At 46.1% G+C, this 22,474-nt stretch overlaps 1 protein-coding gene across 2 annotated transcripts in view; it reads left to right on the top strand.

The window, feature by feature from the left end:
• The window catches only part of LOC105287641, a 37,450-nt gene that overhangs the window by 7,422 nt on the left and 7,554 nt on the right, over positions 1-22,474 (top strand). For both annotated transcript variants that reach the window (XM_011353301.3, XM_011353302.3), the window contains exons 2-5: positions 18,581-18,755; positions 19,835-19,930; positions 21,358-21,685; positions 22,167-22,222. In XM_011353301.3, coding sequence (XP_011351603.1) covers positions 18,581-18,755; positions 19,835-19,930; positions 21,358-21,685; positions 22,167-22,222 — 655 coding nt within the window. The remainder of the gene's footprint in view (positions 1-18,580; positions 18,756-19,834; positions 19,931-21,357; positions 21,686-22,166; positions 22,223-22,474) is intronic.

The raw sequence follows: 22,474 nt of genomic DNA, 5'->3' as shown, positions 1-22,474 counted from the left end.
AATGAAACTGGGAAAAGGTTTTATGTTGTACGTGAATAACGGTATTGAACTAGTCAAGGAAACGATGTGCTTACAATTACATAAGAGATTATTAAAAGGCCAAAAGGTGCAAGTATGAACTAGCTTATGAGAACTGAAATGTATCTGAATTAAACTGATATATAGCATAGGTTGGACATATAAATCCAGCATGCCAATCTTAGGTTTTTTTCTTAATTTTCCTGTATACTGTAGCAAAACATGAAATGCAAAAATACATATTGTGATTACATAAATAAAAACGCAATTGTCTATTTAAGAAATTAGCACAACTGAAGGTTTTACAATTTACAAGCATATAACAAAAATAACATTTAAATTATATGAGCTTCCTATGTTGCGCTATTTAATTAAAGTCCCTGCCTTTAGGTTCAATCTTCAGTTATGTTAATTTCTTAAATAAAGGATTGCGTTTTTATTTGTGTAATTAAATGTGTGCGTCTATGCGTTTTTTGCTTGTACTAGTACAACACAGGCGCGCGCTATTTTATTTTTCAATATTAATAATGTTTTCGAATAATAATATCTATATCTATTATTTATTATATGCACAATTATCACACTCTACCAAATTGTTACCCTCCACGCGAAGACAGCCCAAAAATTTTTTTCTTTTTCCTATTAGTTCTGGGATATTTATATTGTTATTTGGCATATTGCCTAGAGTTCTCGATGATTTAAAATTCGTTAAATCAATAAATGAAAAAGTTCTAGCCCAAAAATTTTTTCTTTTTCCGAGGAGTCCTGTGCTATTTATATTGTTATTTGGCATATTGCCTAGAGTTCTCGATGATTTAAAATTCGTTAAAACAATAAATGAAAAAGTTCTAGTCCAAAAATGTTTTCTTTTTCCGAGGAGTTCTGTGCTATTTATATTGTTATTTGGCATATTGCCTAGAGTTCTCGATGATTTAAAATTCGTTAAAACAATAAATGAAAAAGTTCTAGCCCAAAAATTTTTTCTTTTTCCGAGGAGTTCTGTGCTATTTATAGTAATCAAGTACTATTGATACAGATAAGTTTCATTCAAATCCGTTTCCCAGGTTTCGCGCCCTCTTCTCTTGTTATGCAATCTTCATCATTGAATCGGCGATTAACGAATTGACGGAGAAGCAAACAAAATGCACGTGCTCTCGAAACCGTTGACGCAGCCGAGAAACGTGGTTTCACCTTCTCCGTAGGCTGCGTCGCGTCGTGCTTAGTCCACCTTCTCCATCGAGAGTGGCCAGGCGAAATCCAACTTACGCGACTTTCGCACGTGCGCGTGGAAAACGTAGATTATGGGAACGACCTCGGTTTTGCATCGTTTGACTTTCTGCGAGTGACGTTTCCAGCACATCAGCCATGAAAGTCTTCACTTGATAACATCTTAATGCAGAGCTCTTCAAAAGGATCTTAAAACTTTCAAACAAATAAAATTTCAAGCGCCAAGGAAAAGATTGATTTTTTTGTTCCAGTTTTCATGATTCGCAATGAAAAATAGTCGCTGGCGAAATCGTCTTCGGATTGTACGAGCGGAAAATGGATCTTTCGGTTGTGCGCGATTACAGATTTATGTGTTATTAGGCGCGTAATCAGACGTCTCGGTCCGAAAGAGCACGATGCAGACGCGAAAGGTTGCTTGGGAGGTAATTGGTTACAGTTGCAAAATGAATTGTGTGGCTTGAGAAATCCCCGTGGCTGTAGATAAATCGCGAATTATCTGAGACGAACAGAAGCGCATCATTTCGTGACAATCTTTGCGTTCGTTATTAAGAAAAACACTATTTAATTGAATTATGAAACGAGATGTTTAACGAAACTGTTAAAATTGCAAACGGTTTGTTTATTCATCCGTCATCAGGACATCACGCTGACGAGCTCAACGAGATTTAATCACAACCTTAATTTAAAGTGAACAACGCGTCTCCAAATGAGAGAGCGTCGAGATCCGAGTCTGCATATTGCAGACGCCAACGTGTTACGAGAGAAAGCGCGAAAAGGACGACTTCACATCAGCGACAGAGAGAGAACGTTACCGCGACGCGTCGCGTCATCATCTCGCGGACAATCGGGAGTAATGATAGTGCGATTAAGGTACTTATGCACTTACTTAGCCGTCTCTTGTGCGCGGTCGAAGATTGGCATAATACTCTAATCGGGTGAGGCTCGATTGAAACGAACCATATCGAGAATCCACCCATCGACGTTGATACGTTCAAGGTGCGTTCCAATTCAACCGAATCGGATTAATCGTGACAAAGCTACGCGGCTCGGTGTGAGGTTGTACAGGAGAGATTCCATTAACGAAAATGAAAAAAGTCCCGGAGGCGACGGACTGGTCAAGCGACACTTCTAACCCGCAAGAATGCAGATTTCCTCGCGATTTTTAAATTTTATCTCTGTCATAAATAACGAGAACATCGGCCAAGACAGGCTGCACGAGGAAAAAAGGGGTGTGAACGAGCCTCCTGGCGCCTCCGTTCCTTTTGTTGCATTCCCAACACTTTGGAGGAAGCTTCGTAACGCGGCGGGATGTGAGATTGTCAAAGATCCGGTTTCCAAAATCTGGCGTTCACCTAGGACCCCGCTTCTTTTTTAAGGTTTAAGATTGACCTCCAAAGATCTGTTGCAACGCGTTCTCCCTTTCTTCCGAGCTATTTTTGTATCGAGGGAAAAAAACGTTTCGTCAAGGTTGACCTCTGCATTCTTCATGAACATTGAACAGGTGGCAACGCTAGACAATGAGAGATACTTGGATCTCGAAAAATTATTCACTGGAAGAAACACTCGGATACGTTTTAACGCAATCGCCATCTTCTTCGAGTGAACTTTCTCACAAATCACGTGTCACGTTTTTTCAACGCTTTCAAGTTCCCGCGCACTCTCTTTTTCTCCCTATGACACAATACTGTTCATTCAACGACCTCGATTAATTATTTTCAATTAAGCCGACAATGACAACGGCCGAAAGATCGATCTGCCCGACCTTTGCTGACAAACCTGGGCGATCGACCCCGCTTCCGGACGCCTACGGGCGCGCCCACTGACAATTCCGCGATTGTGCAACAGGGCGATTCGCAATCTCGATTAGATCTTTATCCACCCGCGCTCTCCTTTTTGTCGATCACTCTCCCGTTCTCCATTATTTTTTTAGGGCACGGAGTATTATGCAAAAGCAATTATTTTGCGTCGCAAGAAGCATGGTGACCAACTTGCCGTGCGCAATACACAGCGTACGATAATATCGGTAATTTTTTAATTTCTTTCTACTGGTTATGCTGATGTATCCTTCGTGCGAGGGTCAACCGCGATCTGGTTTCGTCATCGAGTGATAATTACAATGATATCCCGAACCGCCTACGTTCTCATTGCATCAAGAGCACGAGCGAGTCGTTGGAAATTCTATTTTAACGTACGATGTGTTCCGTTTGTTTATTGTTTGAATGTCGTGACTCAGTTGAATATGAGAAAACTGACAGCTGAAACCAGCACAGACATTTCATTGATCGATGGTTTTCCGCGGCTTTAATCGCGCGAGTCAGCGCGGCTCTCACGCGCCAGCGATTTACACGTCGCGGCAAATCGACGTCATGAACTGTTATTTTCTTACGCTCGTGGGCCCCCAAGATCACGATCTCTTATCGCGATCGACCGATAGTTTTGCGACGAGGGAAGAAAAATCGCGAGACCAAGAACTGCGCCTAGCGAATGTTCCTTTCTCGAGCGGCTCACGATCGGCAATGCAAAACCTTGATCGTTCCGTGGGACCGATCGCGCGCACTCCCACAGAAAGTCTACTGGAATAGTATACACCATGTTAAAAAACATGCGCGTTGCCTCACGTAACCACCGCAAGCCTGTTTTTCCAACGTTACTCGCTCGTGATACAACTTCCCATCCGGGCGGCCTCATTTTTCACGCGTGAGAAAAAGCGATTTTTGTCGGGATAATTGAGCGACTAGGGGTGCTACAAATGTCTTCACGATCGAGATGGCGATTGCGAAAAGACGTATGAAAATATATACAAAACAGCATGTGATGCACGAGGGATTTCTACGCCGCCTCGTGGTATTTCTGCCGACTCGCCTATAAATTTGTCGGACGAGTTGCAAGAAATTCGCATCCTCGCGCACTCGCGTGTTCTCCATCACGGAGAACACGATAGGAGCCAACCGGATGCGAAGGGCCATTGCGAGTTCTCGGCCTCTCGGATGACCCGACTTTATCCCGAGGGGGTGTTAAATCAGCTGGCGAGAACAGCACGTACACGATCGTATCTCTTCACGGACGTGTTAACGCGGCCGAACAGTAACTGAGAACGTGTTGCGGCAAGGCCTTATCGATCTTCACCCTTGTAGATCGTGTACCGACGCCACGGGGTGCCGTACTTTGTACGCGCGGAAATCCCTTGGGAAGAAGCGCGAAAAACCATAAGCTGAACGGCGAGCGCCAACGGTTTAACTTAACATGTACATATTTCGTTGTATCTATATTATTTTTTATTTTAAGTATATGTGATCCTTAAAACGAGCGGAGAAAGCGACACGTGGAACGCACACGTAGAGTCCACTTGCCGAAAAGTTTAAATTGATATCAATTAAAAAATCTGTCAAGAGCGGAGTGTTGCACGAGGAACCCGGGCGTGCCGCGATTTCACGAGGCAGTTAACGAAATCGCAATGCTGATGACGTCCGGCCGACGCCGTTATGATAATGCGCTTTCGATGGCGCGATCGGATTTGTACGCGCTTGAAAGTACCGACGTAACGCAATTGAAAGTGGACGGATCGCTGAAGAAATCCGGTCACGATTTTCAACGCTTCGCTCGCGCGCGAGTCCGAGTCTGTCCCAGTGCCGTAAATGGCTCGAAGGTCGCGACCGATTTGGAGACGACAAAGCGGAGGATCGCGATCGATACTCGAGGAACTCTCGTGATCGATCGGTTCGATCTGTTTGTCAGCGCGCTGTCGGATCGGAACGACGTCGTTGCGCAATTAGAGCATTTCTCCTGTCAAATCGGCGGACAAAGAAGATCTGTATAAAATCTGTGATATAATTGCAACGAAAAAGTTATTCTTAAAAAAAGAACAAAAGAGACTCCGATTTATTATTCGACTTTTCGTTTCACAACGAAACGAAAAGCAATTCCTTGTTGAAGCGATACGTATATAACGTTTTGCGCTTTGGGTAGGCCCCCTGTGATGTACTTCGGCTAAAACTAATTTCCATTCGTTCAAGCGCAAACAAATATGCAGCGAAATAATTGCGTGAGCGTTCCTAACGGCTAACGAAATCACGACTCGAATCTTACTGCGATCGAAATTGCATCCACTGAAACTGTGGCACGTTATCCTATGACGCAGAGAAAGTTGCTAAAGCGAACACCGCACCGATCATACTCGTCACGAAATAAGTTCTCCGTCTGTGAAAATATATGGATGCGAGTTGGATGGATTTTACGTAGATAAATGATAGTCCCATAAGACTTCTCCAGACTGAGACCTCGCGTAGAATGGCGTGCTCGGCACAACATTGCAGGCTTTTCCGCTAATTGTTCGAGTCTTCTGCGCATTACGCAACTTATTTTTGCATCGTGTCGCATATGGTCGACGTAGCCTCGTCTCGCGCGCACGATATTCCCAGCCAAATAATAAATAAGCGCAATCAGAGACGAGCAATCGGAGACGAGTTAACGTGCAATAAAGTAACCAGGAATAATGTGATAAGCGCGCGAACGCCGTCCAGTGTATTTCGCAACCTGACCTGCCTTATGTAACCCTGGACACTGCCGGCAATTCGGCAATCGTGACTTTCTTTTTGAGATACGCCCGATTTTTACTTTTCACGCTCCAATCTTCGGCCGTCTGCCAGCCAAGAAAATCCGAAGGGTTGCACGAAATTTGATCGGAAAATCTCTCGCATGCATAGATCGCGATCTCGATCAGAAAGAAAAATCAGCTATCAAACGAGTTAGGCAATCTTTGTGGCGCACTTTCGAAATTAAAACTGAGAAACGAGCCTCGCGATACACTTTCCCTCTCGAGTGCTCCGAAAACGAAAACGTGAAACGCGATGACGCATATTTAGGCACGTAGTTGGACTAAATGGAGCGAGACCAGGAGGAAAAGCGAATTAGCGAGGCGAGAAGCAACAGAGATATAAATCGAACTTGAAAAGACCGTAACGTGAAGATTATACATGAGAGGGTCTCCACGTGCAGTCGATGATTGATCTGGGGCAATGCAACACGCCGGACTTGAAAGCAAAAGAGGGAGAGGCCACGGGAGACAAAGAAGTCGGGCGTAACTGGAGCTGCCTCTCGAAATTAACGATCGACCATCAATACGGCCACGGTTTAATCGGTTCTCCGTCTGGGACAATCGCGCACGCACACGCAACCACGATTACTTGCGTAATCCGCGTGTCCGTTACGTGCGAGAGTGCGTGCAACCTTTCCGGCAGGGATCGAGGGGGAGGTATCGACCATTCGTTCTCGCCAAACGTCCTTCGCGCGCTGATAATTATTAAAATATAGTCCGCTCCTTTCCCGCGTCGTCGCCGACGTCGGTCTGTAAATCGTGTCATTTACGCGGTGTGCGATTAAGAATATGGGGTTAATAGAGAACGAAGGCGAAGGCAGGCGAGGCTGTCGCAAGCGGCTATTGCGAAACTGTAGATTAAGCATTGTCTCACGTGCGCAATATAATAAAAGTAGCTATTAATACCTGTCGGAACCAAAGGAACCGAGAGGTAGGTACGCGTCGCCCTTACTTACGAAGGTCGAGTCAATCCGACGGACAAATTATTTCCGAAGTTCCCGTAATTATCCTCCGTTGGGCCTATTCCTCCTGGGACGTGTAATTAAAACTCGGTGCTCGCTCGTTCGGCCTCCGTTAATCTGCATCAAGGCGAAATAAAGTGGCGGCAATCCCACCCAGGCGTCTCCTGGCTTTTTATGCAACGGAACAATTTCACCGAGCGGCTGCGCTCGCCACGAGCTCGTTACTTTCTGTTGACACCGACAAGACTCGCAGTTGCGAGCTACGAAATATCGAGAGCCAGCCAGCCTTTCCAGCCTGGTCAGTTTGTTGGCTCGTTTGTACGTTCGTACGTCCCGGAGGGAGAGAGACGAGAACATACGGAGAGATGCAAGAACTCTCTCGCCCGGTTTACACGCGCGTTCGCCGCATCGGCGAGGCAATGCATCGTAATTTACACACGTGTACGTGCGAGTCGAATGATTACGTGGCCACGCCGCTTTTCCACGTCGTCTTGTAACGAGGAGCGAGCGTGTCACGGCGGATGGAGAACGAAATCCATTTGGACGGGACACTTACGTGCAACGCGTCGGACGGGTCCGGGCTCACGTACACGCGCATACGCGAATATCCCCGTTTCTATTCCCGTCGTATCAAAGCCAGTTACCCCACACCGAGGTGAGGATAACGGAGATCCGATTGCCACACGCCCCCGCGTAGCCTTCACAGCCCGTGAACACCCGATCGCTATCGCACCGTCGGGGTTCCGCGGAGCTATTGAAACTTACCGGAGAAATGCGCAGGATTACGGCAATTCAATACGGATTTCTCCAAGGTTCTCCAAGATCTCAGACTCTTCAGATACGCAGGAGCGATGTTCCATTCTTGAGACGCAGCAGACGACCCGATCAGCAAAATCAGAAGTTCTCACCTAGACGTCGTCGATCTCTTTCGCCATTCTTCCGCGCTTACTTCTCTGACCCGCGAGAAAATACCAAGAGAGTCTCGAAGAAAATTATTATACAATGATTCTGTCAGACATTCTAACGTTAAGTCATTACAGCTGAGCCATTACCATTGCATCGCGTCATCATCATCGTGCGTTGCGTTAAGCGATTTCATTAATCACGTGTGCCAAGTGTTTCTTAATTGATTACATATTTATCTTACGTGTCTCAACTACAATCAGAGAAAGAGCGGAGAGTGAGAGGGGGCGTCAGAACGTGATCTTCATAAATGAGGAATCACCATGCTCTTTCGTTTGAATTTTCCACGGGTAACCGTTAACGGGACCGTTAATCCTTCATCCTATAATTTACAAGGCAGCCGTCGAAAGTGCAATTATCATTGTTTAACAGTGACCTTTCGATCGGGCGGAATAGCCGCGCTCGCAATCGCGCGGGATCGCGCGCGCCTTCTCGCTTCGGAAATCCCGTTCTCCGCTTTCATCTGCAATTTTCCGCGAGGAGTCGCCGAGTCCTGGATCGGTGACGAAACGCCCCGCAACGGTCACGTTCAGTCTTCACATCCGGATCAAAAAGGGCGGAATTACTCATGCAGCCTACGCCGTATTTCAACGGTCAGCGCTCGCAATCGCGCGATGCATGTCCTGTATTTATTGTCGGCCGACTCCTAAATTATATCCTTCCCACGTCCAAAGAAACAAGCGGGATGCATTTAAGAACCACAAAAATTAATACACAGTCATTAACGACTCGCATGACAATTAAACTTTACGTAAAACTTGCTGAACGGTTAATAAATTGTATCATGGATTAATCAATTGGTCCCGTTAACGTTATGCAAGATATATTTTAAAACCATTAAAATTTTTTATAATTTTACTAGTTTGATAATGGATCTAGCATGTGCCGCTCATTAATGAACAGAAAAGAGGAGAGAAAGAGAGAGGAAAAGCTGCCTAGGTCGCCTCGATGATGCAACTCGGTTGCCCCAGCTCGCTCCATTGTGTCTGAGCATCAGCGCCTGTTCTAACAATATAATACTTACACCTACCGATTACGCTGTCTTTACGTACTACTGTGCGCCGTGCCGACTTCGTGCATAAATCCAGCAGGATATATTCGCATTCGAGATGAAATATACAAACATGAAATATATTCGTAATTTATAATTAATTCTAGATTATAAACTCGTGAAAGTAGGGTCATAAATTCAAGGAAAAGAAATAAAAACAGAAAGGTTTTATTGCCCTCTTAACATTTTGAGATTTAAGTCTTGAGAAATTATACCTTCAATTGTTTCAACTTGACTTTTGCACTAAACAAAATCGAGTCCGTTCAAGAAATTACATATCAATACGGTGGTTCAATTCGTTTAAAATACTTTGCATTTCTAGAACACACGCGATCGCCACACCTCTTGACGTGCAAGAAAACCTCTGAAAGGTCATCCTCGCGTTTAGTCACACCCCCAGGTTTGCGTAGTCTTCACGGCCGGTTGTTATTAGCAAGTTAGCACCAATCTCTCACAATGGATGCGCGAACCTTTGCAGAAACGAAGGAACAAAGAAGATAATCCGGTCATTTGTCGCTATCTTCCACTTCCCCGTTGCCACATCTTGTTTCTCTCATCACAAACTCGTTTCTTGACTCGTTGCAGATAAGGAAGTCGCAGCATCCGAGGACCGCTTCGATCGTTCTTTAGAACGACGCGATTGCACGATCGCACGATCGTCTCGAGAGCAGAACATTTCTCGGTTCCACGCGTAAATTTAATATCCAGTGCCTTTCTAAAGCAACGTCCGGCTGCGAACGACAGCAAAGGTTACACGCGTTGCTGCCGCTTGCATCCCTGAGAACGCGTAACCTTCACGCTATGATTCCAATTCTATCTATTGCAGTCCACGCTCGACATGCCGCGAATTTAGAAGGGAACCTCGCGATAAACTTGCCGCCTCGCCTCCCTTATACGTGATGCCTGTGCTCTCTCGTGGAACTGGGTAAAGCATTCTTATCCTTCTGGGGAACGCGTGATCGAGCGAATTTTGGAATAGATCGGGAATGTTATCACCGCCTTATCTGGCAACGCGCGATCTTTCCAGCAATCTTGCAATCGCACTCGCGAAAGCAAAGGTCGCACGCATTGCTGGCGCACACACTCCTGCGACCGCGTGGATAGCCTTCACGGCCGATAGAGCCTGATTATCGATTGCAGCCTACTGCATTTCGTGCATTTCGGATTTAGAATGCACGTCGTTAAACCGCTAACCGCCGATATTTTTCCCGATCTCGTATTGATCTCTCCGTTCCCAGCGCGGTTGCGCGACTGTATATCACATGGATATTAAAAAACAAGTATCTTAAGCGTGATACTTGTGCCTAATCACTTAATGGCTCGTTACCCTCGCGAGAGTTTCCTTGCGGAACTTGGTGCACTACCGATCCGATACCGTAGGATTACCCGCAATTAACGTGTCTCCCAAAGTGGCGGAGTGTCGGAAACTCGGCTTCCCGTTCGAGGGACTTTGCTCCAAAAGAAAAACCTCGCGAAACATCGCGCGATTAATCCCCGGACCCTTCAATTAGCATTAACGAGCCTCGTTACTGTCCCGAGCGGTTTTCGATACGCACGAGGGATCGCGGGGTAAGGATGCGCATTGGATCTCCGTCCGTCGGGGTCCGTCGAGGTCCATCAGGATAGATAATCGATACCACGGTTATTATCTCAGGCGGAGCGCTCTGACTTTCTGATATTCTCATCTTGGCTTTAATCTATTACGTACACGCGGAGAGGATCGTGGGATCGGGGAACGAATGCCAGGGAGGTCGAGCTGTCTTTAGTAATCTTCAAAGAACTGGTCGATCGTGAGTGGGTGTTCCCAGCTGTTCCGCGGGGTGTAGAATGTCGGGGCGTTCACCGTTGTATGTTCTATGACTAAAGCTGGAAGTAGTCTCGCGCGAGCGGTTGTCTTCTTCTTCTTCCCTTTCTCTCTCCTCTGTTTAATCACCGCCAGCTTTCGTTGCATAACCACAAAAGAAGTACCATCAGACCAATTTGTCTTGTTATTAGTTATCTCCTAACTCGAGAAAAAAAATCAAGCACTTCGCATGTCCGTTTCCAGGATTGACAGAGTTACGTAAAGTTCCAATGTTTTCGTGTTAATGACGGTAATTTGCATCATTAATTCATTTAAAAATTGCGACATTTACGACTTTAGTATTAAAAGTTACAATCTTGCTGACTGCAACGCCGGAACCTTATGAACGTTGTAGATCTTAACACCGCGTCCGAGGTTTTCAATGACGGTGATTTCAACGCCAGGCGTTATTGCCTGCGACTTCAATGCTGGAGGAGAGACGTCAACATCTGGAGGTTTACATCTTTTGAAGCGCATACGAAGCTTATTTATTTAATAATTCATTCAGTTAATTTCCTATACATTCATTTAATATTTCTATTCATCGATCTTCCATTTTAGAATTGAATACTGTTTCACGCAAACTTAAACGTACGGTAATTGCGTCAAGAAAAGTAATACGTATCCACCTCCGTGCATATGTATGATTTCTTTGGACTTTCTTCGAAAGATTAAAGTTTTATTACATCACGAACGACCTCGCCGAGTGACGAGCCAGCGAATCAAGAAGATATCGAAGTCGCAGCTCATCAATCGCGTCACCACGACCAAGAGTCCCGTAAATTCTTTCTCTTTCACCGGCTTCTTTTCACTTCTTAAGGCCACTGGCTGCATCCAGGCGTTACGGCATTTACAATCGGTGGAGGAGCCTTTACTGTCTTCTGGCCCATCTTTCATGAAAGTCTGGAACTGACTAACTCCGGAAGGGCAGGAACACTTTATTCGGTTAATTAACCGCTCACGATTGTCTCGTCTCGAATCGCGTCTTTTCGTTACGAAAGATTCCGCGACGACCGGTCTGGAAAATGATTTCCACAAACGCTAACGTAATCTCGATAGGACTGTGAATTGTGAGCATCTGCGTATCGAAATCTGTTAAGACGCGTTTTTCGAGGATCGTTTGAGCGTCTCGGAAGGGGGAGATCCAAATCGGAGGATTGTGCAACCAGAGGCATTTACTGTGTCCCAAATAGCGTCACGATATCCCACGGAGAGGTCTTGACTTCGCATGTGTCGTGTGCGAAAAACGCAAGTGCTTTACAATAGAAAGATATCCTTGCAAATTATGAGTTGTCCTCGATAATGAGGGGATAATCATGATAAACTTACAAATTAAACGCCGCGAATAAAACTAGACGCAACAGCGAAGGTGTTTTTAATTAAAATAATTACACCATTGTGTCCATTACGATATCTCTCCGCTTATACTTTAGCTCAGATAAAAATATTTGTCCCGTAAGATCTTTTACGTGTTTCGCGTAAAAACAAGAGATCCTCCTTTTTCAAAACAACATTCAAACCAATTTAAATTCAGTTGCGAACGGTAAAACTGCGTAGGATGCTGGAGGAATATGGAATTCGGTATGCATGACCTCCATGGATATCACAAAGAGATACCATCGTGCATAGCAATTAGCTGAAGCAACGAAATAAATTACACCGTTGTGTCTCCGTATCTCTCTTATCTTCGTATTTTGCATGAAATATTTTCTATAAAAACTTGACGCGCATGCGTACATTCACTAAGAAGACCTACTATTTCGTAACAGTTTCGAATTCTGTCGAACAAGATTAAAACATATTTGATACAATCTCAGTCTTGCAGTATAGCGAGTAGTAGTGCATAACGAACTTTACTGATGAAACGGAGGATTTGGAGCACATCGACCTCTGCGGATATTGCAAAGAGCTGCGTTGCAGCTGTGACCTTTCATGGACGAGGTAGAAAACGGACAGGCGCATCGAGATGCATCTTCGCATACGCAACGATAACCGGAGAACGCGTAATGCGTGACGCAACAACGCCGCGCGTAGAGGCGGCGGATCGTGAACTCTTGCCCTCGAAACCATCGGGCGATCGTCGGCGAAATACATGCGGCACATTATTCTACCTTAATGAATCATTAATGATTTACTGTGAAGCCCGAGTTTAATCGTTCAGTGTCCGAGCATGACCGATATTCGCGACAGTTTCGAGAAGACGCGTGTCGTAACGCAAAACGTCATAGGTACTCGCGTATAATGAAAGTCGTATTCGCGAAATACTTGTCAAACGGGAAGCTCGGAGCTGACGATTTGCGGAACTGTTAGTGAACTAAATTAATTTATGACACTCTATTATCTAATGTTAAATTTCATTTACGAAAAAGGTGTTCTGCGTGATGAAAACTGACGCGATGGCGGTTACGATCCGATGGGTCTACTTGAAGTCGGTTTTCGAAGAAGAAAGTTTGAAACTGTTACCGGGAACGATCAGCCTGAGCGAACTTCCGAGGCCGCGGGCGTTAAAAAATTCACAAAATCGAGTTAAACTCGCGGGAATAAATCTCGCTCGGAGCGGCACCTTCAATCGAAATAACGAACAGTTTTACGTAATCATTCTTTTCGCGTTCGCATTCGAATTTGCGCGTATATCTCGATAGATACCTCTCAAGAATTCTGCCAGCAGAAGCGCGTGTACTTTTTAATATTTAAAGCATATCGCCTCTACGGAGACCGCATAGCTCTCGTACCAATTAAGCGTGACAAAAAAGGTATGAGGCGGAATCGAGCGGCGCCGGTGCATTTCCGCGGTACGGCGCGATTATGCGATTGTCGGCGCGACTTTGATAAAGGAGTCTGGAGACACGGCAAAGAGGAAGGAAAGGCAGAAATCGACGGGGAAAATACCCGCGAAACCGACCCAATTAACAATGACTTTCGCCGCGTATTATGCAAGCGCCGCTTGGATCCGCGCGAGGACCTTTTCAAGGTTTCAAATCCAGAGAGAAAGAGAGAGAAAGAGAGTGAGATTGATTTCACCAGGGCCAACAAAAAAGCGGGCAACAAAAATCGCTGCCTTTGCATTCTAATTGCCCATTTCCAGCGTCGTAATGGACCTCCTTCAGCCTGGCGAACCAAATCTCCTTCACAATCACAAGTGCCTCGCCCCGGCCGGGCAATCATTGCGCGCACGTGCGTGCACAGCCGCGAAAACAAGCGAGATTTCGCATAATTTCACGGTGGCGCAGAAATGCGATAATGAATGCCTCTTACAAATCATAGATTCGATCATTTCACTATCACGCGTATCAGCGCGCCAGGGGCGTTCTCGGGTCGCGCGGAGTTGCTCCACTCTGAATTGCGGCACTCCGAAACGCAGCCCGCCAGTTCTCCGCGTGATACGGAACATACGTATTGTACCTACCATCGATACCATTAAGACAATCATTTTCCCACGTCAAACGGTTCCCGTGTCCGATCGCTCTGGTCTCTCGATCCGCCACAGATCGATCACTTTTCCGCTTCCCGCCTTGGCGATCAGGCCTTGCTAATCCGCAATGATGGCCTTAGAATGGAATATAAAATCAAACGCTGGCTATTCTTGCACCTTTCGTAAGGAAAGATTTCCTTTCCGTGTGCTGGTAAATGATTACGAATTATTCGTCGCGTCACCACCGCTACCGTTACGTACATAATGATTTATTGATTTGCGGAATTTGCGCGCAGATATACACGATTGAGCGGCCGCACGTACAACACGGAACGCCTTAAACTGTATAAACTGTCCGTTATTATGCAAGCGGTGCTCCAGTTTCAGAATACCGCCTCGGTATTCCAGCTCACTTTCACTCATTCACTCGCCGACTCTTTTATCCTGCGCCGGGGGTCTCGTTCTCCCTCTCGCTCTCCTGCCGCCTGCATCCCTCCGTCTCTCTCCAACCCCCTTGCTCGTTCGTCACGCGTGTCTCCTTCTCTCTCCGTTCGCATGACTTTCACTTCTCTCAGCTTCGTGAGTTCTTCCTTCCTCCCGCGTCTCGTTTTGTCGCCGTGCAGACTTCCACCGTGCAGACGCCTTAGGAAAAGCGATGGCGCTCGCATAATTTATAAGGAGCACCCTGTACAAGTCGTGCACCGGGATCCCGTTGATTGTACGCGTTACGAGACACGAAAGATTTTATAATGATGTATCTGTCAGACTTTCTGGTAGCGATACTAGTGTCGACGATGACGGCTTCCAGTCGCCCGGAGCACCTCGTAATTGCACGGTGTAAGCGAATTTTAGACGCTAATAAATTGTACGAACGCGTGATACTGATTGGTGTGATGATGACGGGGATGGAACGTGTTCGACGCGAGATGTGACGTGATCGTGTAATTGGCGATATATCGGTTCCTCGACGTACATCAGTCCCGATACCTCGCACTCGATTTGGTCTCCGTAAAAGGTCGCAACGCGTTTCACGTCGCTTTAGCACTCGCGACGCATCATTTAGGAATCTCTAGGTCGGCGCGCGTCCACACACGGCAAGGTGTTCCACTTGACATTTAATACCTTGTCGGGTGCAACGCTCTCGTGTTCATCGAGCTGCATTATTCGCCAGCCTTTCTACAACGTATCATTCGCGGATGATGCGCCGCACAGTGGGCCAGCGAGTCAGTAAACCCGGCCAAAATATAATAAATGAAAATTCACACAGGGTGTTCAAACGTACCTATTATATTAGTATAATATCTAGTTCAATGTATTCTGACAAAATTTTTCTTCCATGTTGTTTCTTTATTCCACAATACCTTGAACACGGGTGATATAAAATATCCCAATTTTTTTCTCTCCACGCGACGCGTTTATATAGGAGTATTTATTGCGTAAAATACTTATATAAAAGAATACACCGTTAGAATATCATTTATAATAATACTTTAGCTATTTATAAAAGTTATTGATGAAAAAGAAAAGCATAATTTCTTTCCATCATAAGGGCTGTTTACCGGCAGACGCACTTTGCATTCCCTCTCTCCGCACATTCTTCGATCTATCAAAAAAATCCCACGCGATCCCAGCGAGTTTCTTTATTCATTCTATAGCTTAAGATCTTCTTTTTCATTTTCGGCAAAAATAATGTGCCAATATCTGCCATTATGTTTGAAAAATCGTAAAAAAGAGGGCATTTTAATGCAGAAATTCTCAGTCTCTTAGAAAAAAACAATGCATTTTCTAACGATTGTTGTGATCACGAAAATGATGATGATGATGATATGGAATAATAAATTTTTCTTGAATAAAAACAAAAAAAGAATATTTCTCTATAATACGAACACCCTGCGTGAATTTTCGTTTTTCATATTTTTGGCCAGGTTTACTGGTTCGCTGGCCCACTGTGCGCCGTGCTGCTCTGCAACGCACTAGAATGTCGCGGGTATTCGGACTTGCATTACATTTCGCAGGTAATTCCACGTCCACGTCAAATGCCAGCGGCGCGAAGGAAACTTCTGTTGGGAATCCTCCGTGCGATGCATCGTGCGCGAGAGATGCATGCCGGAGAAATTAAAAAAATTATTCAGGAGAAACGCAGATTGTCCGAATCGTCCGAGCAGAAAATTGGTACCAGCGTAAATCTGGCTTGGAACTTTGCGGACGATGCTTATCAAAAATCCGGCCTATAAATCGTATTAATCTACCGATCCATTTGCCAACGGTAATTGCTAAATGTATCACGGCAGTTGTGACGTTGACGCAGACAATTAAATATTCATACTTGTTACGGAACGCGGGGCCAACGAACAGATCAGCCGAGTACTCGGTATGAAATATTCATGTCTTTGTCGCATTCTCCCCCCGAAAGTCTCGATCAGCGATCAGTAAACGAGCGTATCAGTAAAAGAGCATCGGGAGCAGGATTTTGGATCAGCCCGCCCGGGCAAGGACGGCGACCTTGCGGTCGCTTTCGAGGTCAACCGCCGACGTCGACGATGGAAAGAGAGAACGGGATCAGGATCTGGCGTTAAAATTGTTTCGCTTGACGTCAGTTACTTGCGTCCTTCTGCATCCGGACGGTCGAGGACGTTCGTATCCCGTTCAAATCTGCCTTTTTCCTCGCCGCGTTCCGACATTTCCCGGCGACCTTCGCGACCGAATACTTCGGCCGATCGGCACTTCCAATGCCGTCGGGAAGACCGCGTAGCTCGCTCCGGTAAAGTGCGCAATCACGCGGACGTGCGTCGCGCGCGATGCGTTTCCGCCACGCAATTTCGTTAAGAAGACGCAACGCGTTTTGTATACTTTGATAAGATTCGCCGGATTCGCGGTGTACTTTCCTTCGAGTGAAATGGTCGCTTCCCATAGAGAGAGAGTTAAGTAAATAATTGTAATTCGTCTCGCAAGACTCGTTAAATGCGTTCTACCGCATGAAACTCGCCGGCATTATGCCGGGTATCGTGAATTAACAAAGTAATTAATTCCCTCGCGTATCCCGCTCATTCCGGCTGCTCGCGCACTTAATTTTTCTTAATTAGTCGCGCACGCATTCTCTGAAAATCAATCTCGCATTCTCGTCTCTTCCCAGCGATTGAGCTCTCCCGTTTCCCATTCCAGTTACCTAATTTTAATCGCCATTACGATAGCGCAACGGCGCGCTCGTATCGGGCGGCGAATCCGTTATTGCTCGTCATTAGACGCGCACCGCGCTCGATGATGATTACGTAACGGTGCTGTTGTTCCCCGTATGCGTGTGGGAAGCAGACGCATACGCGCACGCAGCCAAGACATTTTGCTTAGACACCCACGAATGGCCTAACGTTCGCGATAATTCTCGATCGCGCGAACCAGATTTCCAAGGGAGGCGAAGTAAAAGGAAGAATGAGAAAGAGAGCACTTTTATGTCGTATTCGCATGGTTCCCGATGGATGTGAGATCGAACACGCGAGCGTTCCCGGCGACATCGATTCTTCGGCAACGATTGCACGTTCTCATTAAACCTGAATAATTATCTCGATTTCCATTCGGGTGCTTGTTAATCAACCGACTCTACAATCAGAGGGAAAACCTCGGCGAGAGGCAAGAGACCCCTGCGTCGGACTTCCTCTTGCGAGAGAAGCCTGATTGCAAAATCCGGGGATGCAAGATGCGCGCGCCGTTTTTCTCGTGCGTGTACGCGTTGCGTGTGCGCGCTCGGAAAAAACGGTGCCTCGCGGTGCATTGTTGCGGCTTTTCTCTCTCTCTACGCGCGTTCTCCACCTCTTCGCCCAAAGACAAAGATTGAGAAACGTTCCTCACGAACTGTGTTTCCGATTGCGCTCGTAAACGCACTCGTAAACACGCCAGTGCATGCTTGAATGTGCTCGAATGTGCTCGAGTAGTCGCACTCGGGCACTCCGGACGCGTGAGCGCAAGGTCGACCAAAAATCCGGTTACTTTTCCGTTGCGCAATTCGCTGCGTTTGCCGCATTCGCGTTTCAACATTGCGAATGCACCCAGCAACATGTATGGTACAACGATGACATGTACGACAAGCGAAACGCACGCCCGCACGCTCGAGGCTGAAAATGATCATGACGAGAGCAAAACGAGTGTCTCCGTTGGTCTCATAACAGACGTCTCTTGTCGGCTTTATGTATGTCCGTAAAAAACCTATTAATCCGCTCTGCTCCTACGACTTTCTTTGTTTTATCGTTTCGCAATGGGGGAGGGGACCGCGTAAAACATTTATTTCGCAATTCCGCGGAGATCTAGGATCGGATAATCCGTACAGGAAATCACATAGGCTGCGATAGGATCTGACGCATGTCCGATCCGAAGCGCGTGCCTGTCGGGAGGAGACACACGCACGAAGGATTCGAGAAATTTTGATCAGGCGATAATTCAATCGCGATTTCAGCTTCACGAGAGTGTAAATACTCTTACATTCTTTTCACTGAACACGTAACTTTACGATGTGTTTCAGGATGCCAGCGGAACACTCCGAGGAGCGCGAGAGCCAGCAGAAATGAAGCCGTCCTGGAATTCGAGTGCCCCGAGGAATTTGGATATTACCCTCATCCCCGCGATTGCACGCAGTATTACGTGTGCGTTTTCGGCGGCGCTCTGCTGGAGTCGTGCACGGGGGGTCTCATGTACAGGTACGAGATGAGAGAGACGTCAGTCTTGATTTGCGAAAATGACATTTCTCGAAGATAGTAATCGACATTTCGAGGGACTGGATAATTTGGTCCGCTACTTTTACGAGCTACGTAATTGCGCGAGGTTGACGACCGCGATGATAATCGCCGTTGCGACAGAAAAAAAAAACGTGGAAACGATTCCACGCTCGTGGACCGATCGGCAAATATGGTCACGGATTAGCGGTGAAATTGCGAGCGAATAATGCGCGATTTCGTCGAATCGAGAGTATGCATGCATTGTCAAGCAGATACTTAGGAGTAGACAGGAGCCGGATGCGCGCGCGACCCGTCTCGCGCTCCCAGAGTTGCATTATGAGGCTCGTGAGAGATTTTCAGCGACGCGTATCGCGCGAACGAGATCGCACTTTCCCGCGAAATTGTGCCCGGCCGCAAACACGAAAATTCGACGCTAAAATCCCGGGGCGCAGCATCCAGGATTCCCTCCTGGAGCAATCTCCACGCGAAAACAAAGCGTATGCGTATGACTGATATGAATTTTGTTGAACACGCTTTTGTGGCAGCGCGGCGCGGGATATCGGCCCCCGCGCGCTGATACGATCCTGGATTACTTTCAATCCACCGTCCGGATTTGCACGGTAAAAGGGGGTCGTATGTGCACCGCATAGCCCTGGAGAAAAAAATCGATCAGCCACACCTCGGCCGATACGAGCGAGCGTGTGCGAACGGGTTCGCCGCGCCGAAGCCGGCTGATATAGCCCAAGGTGCTTAATGGTAACGCGATATCCAAGTACGGGTAAGACCGAGACAGCGGCTCCGGGAGCGACGCCAAATGCAGCCTCGATGATGAACGAGTCCACGCGGAATTCTCGGGAAATGCGCTCTCCTGATGTCGAGTTGCATAAATCGTCCGACTGTTGAGAGCGCGGTCATTTTACCACTTAATTACGATCGTCGTGCTGCCGCACGAGAAATCTCGCTAAGGAGTCGGCAATTATCGCGAGGCGTGCCTGCGAGTAATTAATGCGGACGCGACTGCGATATCGAAAAGGAATTGGAATTGTTTGCTTTCCTTGCAGCCACGACTTGCAGACGTGCGACTGGCCGCGAAATGTAGGCTGCCCGGAAGGAGGCTTGCCTCACAAGGAGGCCGAGGAGGATCCCTTGTTGGAGAGGTGAGTTTCTCATCGATAATGTTATCTCGATGTTTCACAAAATGTCTTGGACCGTAATCGGAAAAGAACGTATTTTTCTACGAAAACGACATAACGATATTGCATTCCATACGTGAGATTTTTTTTCAACGTGATTGCAAAACAATGGTTGCTCACACAAGATACACACACATGCACGTACACAGGTACCCGCACACACAAGTTCGAGCTTCACCCACGCTTGCGACAACCGGTGGGAGAAAAAGGCGAGAGTGAGAGTGAAAAGAAAGAGAAATAGCGCTCGATCAAGGCGACTAGATCGCAGCAGGCGGGGAGACCCGTAAGAAAGCCATTAGTTTCGTTAGAACAAACCCGTGATCGCGTTTTCTTGGGCGTCTACGGACGGATTTTCGATACGCATCTCACACGACTTTCCGTGCACGGCGTGTCCCATGCACGATTTAAAGAAAATAATAAAAAAAAATTAAGACATGTCGACAATGTTGCACGTTAATAAAACGTACGGACGCAAGCAAGAGCCCGTAGATGCCACTTTGTTCCGCCTGTAAATCTTCGCGAGCTTGCTTTCCTTTTTCATTATTATTACTTTAGCCGGATTACCCGAGTTTAGAGTTTAATCGCTACCTTGCAACAAAAATAAGCGCTACGAGTCCGTTTGTCGAACCGTTATATCTGTTATTTCAGAAAATAATATGTTGCAGCGGTTATTTTTCATTACTCATTACTCACTGTCATTACGTTACGATCGGAATAATGCATACAAAAATTTCAGAAAGTATGTAATATTCATAACCATGGACATTACTCTCGCGCGAACTAAACGGTGCGAGAAAGCCGATCTGAGCAAGAGCAAGAAAAACCGACGCACCTGCGTGTGCAGTTGCGCGTGCTAGAATCAATTTGTTTTCTTCGTTACGTACGCAAACGAAAATACTAGGAGGTCGGTACTACACACGAGAATGGATCTCTTCAAGCGAGAAAGAGCAAACGACGACAGCCGGGTCCCGTTATATAAATCCAAAGTTGAGCAACGCTCAGCCGGTGGGTACACATTAACGTATTGTGCGCGAATAATCGGGAAAAAATTTCTCAATTTGCTCATGTTCGCCTCGCTCGAATCTCTCGGCTGTCCTTGCCATTTAAAAAGAAAACTTCAGGAAGAGGATCTCGTAATCGCACATGATTGGCGTCGATACACGGGATCGCGCAATAATTTTTAATAGAGAGTCCTGTTTCTCCGTTAGCTACGAAATGACTAGCTACGCGAGATGAAACCAAATACTTACTGTTTTGGTAATCTCTTGCTCAACGGAGAACATCTGACATTTTCTTCTCAGTCAGGTCTCTTTCGTTTTTTCTAAAGAAAAGTATGAAATGCGACGAGCTAGCTAATGATTGTTTTTAAAATTATATTATTGCCATTGTAGATCCGCGAAACTCGACCTGCAGGAGCAGCAGCAGCAACAGCATCAGCACAGACAGCAGCAGCAACTACGAGATCAGCAGCAGCAGCAGCAACAACAACGGCCGATTCAGAGACAACCGATCTCGATTACGAGCACCTCACCGCCGGTCTCGCAGATCACTGAGAGGCAGTTGCGACGACAGCATTCCAGGACTAATTACCACGAAGATGAGTACGGTCCCGCCTCGGAAATTGAAAACGATCGGCAGCAACGGGTGTACCGCGGACAACCTTCGACGATCGGTCAGGTACAGCGTGACCGCGACGGTCTGCGACGGAACATAATAGCGGTGAGTTGCAACAATCGTGATCTTTCACTAAATAGATTCCGGCAATTATCTCTTAATGACATAATGATACAAAATATGTCGCAGCTGGAAGCATCTTGAGACGAGAATATCGATAACACACTACGGGATCAAACGATATATTTCTCAAGAAACGTTTAATTATACTTGAATAAATCATTTTCTGTTGGAAAATAATTGCTTGAAGTAATTACGCGGAGAATTAAATGAGCAGCTAAGTAGTTTCAGTAATCAACGCGTTATAATAAAAAATTTACATAATCCAGTTGCACACGATTTTACGAGAGTCATTGACGGGTTTTTAATCGGGGGAACGCCGGTAGAAAGTCGCATTAAAAGTAAAAATAAAGGATAAAAGATAGGCGCGTCCACTTATAATGGAGTGAATTTAATCAATTAGCAATGAATACGGCGATTCAAAAATGCTGACCACTGAGGTTCAGGTGTCGCGTGTCTTTTTTAGGAGAGAGAGAAGGAGAGCCTGGTGAGCGCACGTGCCCAAGCCGAGACTCATTACAGGTTCGTAACAAAGTCATTCCTGTGAGAAAAAAGTCGTTCTTGCCGCGATGAAGTAAGACCTCCAATTCAGCCTTCTGATTTCTCCTCGAAACTTCTGTTTCACATTAATGCGATAATCGCCTCTCCGTACCCTCATGCCGTGTCTCTCCCTTGATTCAAGTCTTTTATTAATTAAAAAAATATATATTATAATTTCTTCTTTTATTATTCGAGAGCTTCTTTTATTATTCGTTTATTTTTCGTGAAAATTTA

The sequence above is a fragment of the Ooceraea biroi genome, chromosome 5 (genome assembly GCF_003672135.1).
Source record: "Ooceraea biroi isolate clonal line C1 chromosome 5, Obir_v5.4, whole genome shotgun sequence".
In the NCBI taxonomy this organism is placed as follows: Eukaryota; Metazoa; Arthropoda; class Insecta; order Hymenoptera; family Formicidae; genus Ooceraea; species Ooceraea biroi.
This window is presented reverse-complemented; position numbering and strand designations above follow the sequence as displayed.